The following is a 4642-nucleotide window of genomic DNA, read 5'->3' on the forward strand; positions in this document are numbered from 1 at the left end:
TCAGCCAATAACAATAGATACATCAAATGAACTCGACCGCCTAATGTATCGGGCATCAATAAACTCTCAATTAAGGTCAGTATGTGCGCTCGTGCATGTTGTGCAATAATAATTTTCGTTGCATCATGTGGTAAGTCCTGAAAGAAGTATTCAACCAAGATATCTTGATTGTGTTTCCTAGAACCCACAGTTTCTGGTGGCACAAATCCCAACAATGTCTCACAGAGATAACAAGTCACCACTATTAATGCTCGTAACAGGTTCCTCATCAATTGGGAGCCCAAGTTGAAGGACAACATCTTCGAAATTGATTGTCGTTTCTCTGAGTGGTAAATTAAAGGTGTGTGTTTCAATTCTCCACCTTTCGACTAATGCCGTAAGTAAATGATGATTAATGTCAATGTTTTTCAATGTCAATGTGTGTATGAACCCAACATGTTGAATTAAATTTCGAACTCGATCATCAAGTCTATCAGAATGTTTGAGAACCCAAATGGAATGTTGCCTAGGCCTTATCAGTCTTTCGTTCCCCTCCCATAAATCCTTTGTCACATGTTTATGTTGCATCCGCAAAAGGGATATATCATATGGTAGTCGTGCATTGGTTGCCATTGGTAGCTGAAAAAATAAAAAATGTGAAAGTTCTAAATTTCTTAAAAATTGAGCCTTCTAAGTTGACAAAATAAATTTCATTCTTACTTGATGATATGGACACCCAAACAGTACTATAAGGCACAGGCTAAATAGTTGATCTCTTGAATCATAAGAAGGAGGCAACAATGAAGGAAATGGTGGGACGCTTGTGTAAACTAACACACCAATTTATATGAATTTGAATTCAATGTACGACATTTTTTTGCAACATATGCACGGTGTCATGCTTTCACGAGTGAATAGGAAACATAATAGAAAATCTATGCCAAAGTACCAAACTTTGAAATAAAGGATTATGGAGTGTTTGAATCAAATATGCCATGGAGTGATTCTCTGCACATTTAGCAAGATTCTCACGTAAAGCAAGTCATGCCATGGTGGAAAAAGCCAAAAATGAATGAAGGAAAGCGATAGAGGAAAAAGCCAAAGTGAGTGAAGGAAAGCACATTGAGGAAAAACTCAAAGTGAGTGAAGGAAAGTACATGTAGAAAAAAGCCAAAGTGAGTGAAGGAAAGCACATGAGGAAAAATGACGAAACAAGTTTAAGTGAAACTCGTATACCATGTTGGCAATTTCTCTTTGAAGTTGTATTCACCATTGGAGATTTCACCTTAAAGTTGTGGGTTCCACATTCACTCATTGAATTTGATGGTACAACCAATGAAAGGAACTCTTCCTGTAACCACAAAATCATCAAACTTATTTCACAGTTTAGGAAAAAAAAATTGTGGGAAGTTTTGATTGGAGCAGAACATGTCTTATATATTCCTCTTCACAAGGTAATAATTTAAATTTTATATTGAAATATTTTCTAAGTATTCATGCTCATTGCATGCACTTTATAATAACAATTTTAATTACATGTTTCATGTGGTAGATGAATCAATTTTACATTGGAGACAGTTCTATTAGCACTTAGGAGGAACCCGTAATCAGAGATATTATTAATGAGTTTAGTGAAGATGACGATGTTGATGATTTACCCGAAGATGGTGGTTTCGCAAAGTCATCACTCCAACAAAGTGATTTCAATAATCGATCTAGACAAATAGCTCAATATGACATTTATGAACAGATGACTTTTCCTAATAAAGAGGCTACATTGGTTGCCATCAAACAATATCACATAGCTAAAGGGTTCAAATTTGTTGTCGTAGAGTCAAAGACGGATCGATATGTAGCCCGGTGCATTGACTACAATAATGGATGTCAATGGCGGCTTAGAGCATCCTTCAGTAAAATACGTGATACATGGGAGATCAAAAAAATTGAAGCACCCCACACATGTTTGTCGACCACTCTTTCTGATGATCACGTAAATTTGGACTCCAACCAAATTGCAATTGTAGTGGTCAATTCCATTAAAGCAAACTCATTCATCCCTGTGAAAAGTTTAATCACAAAAATTAAAAGTGGTTATGGTTATTCTGTAACATATAAAAAAAAACATGGATGGCAAAACAAAAGGCGCTTGCCATGGAATTCGGCGATTGGGACGAATCCTATAATCATCTCCCAAGATGGTTGCAGGCGGTTCAAGAAAGTGTCCCTGAGACAATTGTCGAATATAACTCGGCCTTTTGTTATAGGCGATGTTCAAGACAACTCGTGTAACATCTTTGAACGAGTATTTTGGGCTTTCAAGCCTTGCATTGATGGCTTTAATTACTGCAAGTCAATAGTCCAAGTTGACGGAACATTCTTGACCGGAAAATACCATGGAACTTTGCTAACTGCAATTGGTCAAGATGGCAACCGAAAGATATTCCTTTTAGCTTTTACAATAGTTGAAGGTGAAATAAAAGAAACATTGATCTGGTTCTTCCTCCGGTTGCGATCACATGTCATGCCGAAACAAAATATATGCATGATAACTGATAGAGGAAAGGCCATTTTATCAGCATTAAAATCTCCAGAAGTAGCTTGGGAAGGACATGGTCTCCTATCAATATATTGCATACGCCACATTGCATCTAACTTCAATAAGAAGTTCAAGAATGCCGAGGCGAAGAGACAATTAATAAACATGGGTATTTATCTTAATTTAATTCACTTATATTGATTATTTTTGTTGCAATACACTCACTTTAAATCATTTTATTTTTTACATTTCACAGGTTATGAAATGAAACAACCAATTGTTCAGGCAAAGTTGTTGTCTCTAAGATCACAATTTCAGCAACCTTTTGCCTGGATAGATCAAATACCTTTGGAAAAATGGACACAAGCATATGACGAAGGCAGGAGGTATGGCCACATGACAAAAAATTTAGTTGAGTGCATAACTCTGGATTAAAGGGAGCACAATCGTTACCCATATGTGCTCTTATGAAGACAACTTTTGAAAGAACCAAATCTTGGTTTGTTGAACGAGGGATGAAGATAAAGTGCATGTTACGAGTTGGCCATCAATATCCAGAAGATATTACTGCTTTGTTATGAAAAAAAAATGAACAACAATCGAATATGTGTCATGTCCAAAGCTACAATAGACAAAATTCAGAGTTTGATGTTCAAGAGCTATCTGCTGCCCAACTACGACGCCTACCTATGTCTTACACAATAAGACTTAATGACTGGTGGTGTAATTGTGGGGAGTTTCAAGCTCTCTTACTTCCTTGTGCTCATGTTATCGATGTTTGTTCGGCATGTCATTTACAACTAACAACATTCATTTATCTTATCTATAGTTTGCAGTATATTTTGAAGGCTTACGAAGTTGAATTTCATTCAGTTCGAAATGAAGATTATTGGTCTACTTATATGGGACTGAATTTCATCCCGAACACCTACATGCGCCGTAAGGAATCAGGCAGACCAACAACTAATCGTATACATAATGAAATGGATGAACCACTTTCAAATAAGCCAAAAACAAATATCTTATTGTAGGAATGAAGGCCACAATTGAGCAAATTGTCCATATAGACAATAATAGAACGTAGACTCTTGTACTATTTTTCTATTTTCTATGACAATTAAGTTTTTGGTTAACGTTCTTCATTTTACTTTTTCAATTAAAGTTTCTACTTTATTTTAGCATTTCGAATTTAGAATTTTACCAACTTACTTTTCTATTATGAATTAAATTTAATTTAATCATTTTTTAAAAATAATTGTACCGATCATGTAATCGGAAGTGATGACGTGGCAGCAAGCGATAATATAAGCGTGATGAACGGGACACCTGGCTGACAGAAGGGAAGCACATCGGGAAGTTTGTGTAGTCGCCAATTGTTAGCTTGGCGTTCTCCGATCTCTAGTATGTATAACCGACGGTCACCAGGCTCGCGTCATAGTCGCCGTATGTGAGTTTTAGGCGATCAAGTGGTTAGAGACCGCCGAAAGGGGCACATCGCCGAAAGATCAGGAAGGCTCGCTTAAGGCTTCCAAGGGGTACTAGTACGAAGGACGAAGTTATCAGATGATCATTCCCTGGCCGGAGGTCGGGGCAAGGGAACAGTCTCCCAGAACATGCATGATGTGCAAGTGAAGCAGATCGTGATAGCGGCAGGCGAGACCACAGAGAAGGTGTGCATGGTGACACCCCGTACTCGCCGCTTAAGGGGTCGCGCTCCAAGGAAGCTGTGCACCAAGTTACCCCTTGCATGGGTAACTTAGTCGAATAGCTTGAAGAGTAGAAGTGACCGTCAAGTGGAGAGGGATCCAGATGGTGACACGTGTATAGCTGGATGTGAGCCACGTGTCTAGAGGTGTAACCGTCAGGAGAGAGAAACGCTCAGGTATATAAGGAACTCTTAACAGATTTTGAGGTACGCTTTTGAGAACAATTGAGTATACTGAGATTCACTGCGCACAGTTCCTTGAGTTTGATATTCTCTCTGAGTTTTTGGTGATTCCGTCACTGACTTGAGCGTCGGAGCGCGATCGGCCGCAGCGGCGCCATTCTGTGTCTTTGTTTTCTTCAGGTTCTTGCGAGGAATTGAGACGTGAAGATCGAAGGCTAACGTGGTGCGAAGCTGATCGA

The 4642-nt window shown here is 38.4% G+C and overlaps 2 protein-coding genes across 2 annotated transcripts; one reads left to right on the forward strand and one right to left on the reverse strand.

Annotated features, from left to right (window-relative positions):
- Positions 1 to 219: 219 nt before the first annotated feature.
- On the reverse strand, positions 220 to 1664 carry LOC137834912 (protein MAIN-LIKE 1-like). The gene is made up of 3 exons (XM_068643154.1): positions 1638 to 1664; positions 1250 to 1330; positions 220 to 618 (listed from the first exon to the last, which is right to left on the reverse strand). Exons 1-3 carry the CDS (start codon positions 1662 to 1664, stop codon positions 220 to 222), a joined length of 507 nt encoding a protein of 168 aa, XP_068499255.1.
- A 65-nt stretch (positions 1665 to 1729) lies between these two features.
- On the forward strand, positions 1730 to 3546 carry LOC137834921 (uncharacterized). Its single transcript, XM_068643166.1, has 3 exons — positions 1730 to 2684; positions 2772 to 2901; positions 3345 to 3546. The coding sequence occupies exons 1-3, from the start codon at positions 1730 to 1732 to the stop codon at positions 3544 to 3546; spliced, it is 1287 nt and encodes a 428-aa protein (XP_068499267.1).
- The last annotated feature ends 1096 nt before the right edge of the window (positions 3547 to 4642 follow it).

The sequence above is a fragment of the Phaseolus vulgaris genome, chromosome 11 (genome assembly GCF_000499845.2).
Source record: "Phaseolus vulgaris cultivar G19833 chromosome 11, P. vulgaris v2.0, whole genome shotgun sequence".
Lineage (NCBI taxonomy): Eukaryota > Viridiplantae > Streptophyta > Magnoliopsida > Fabales > Fabaceae > Phaseolus > Phaseolus vulgaris.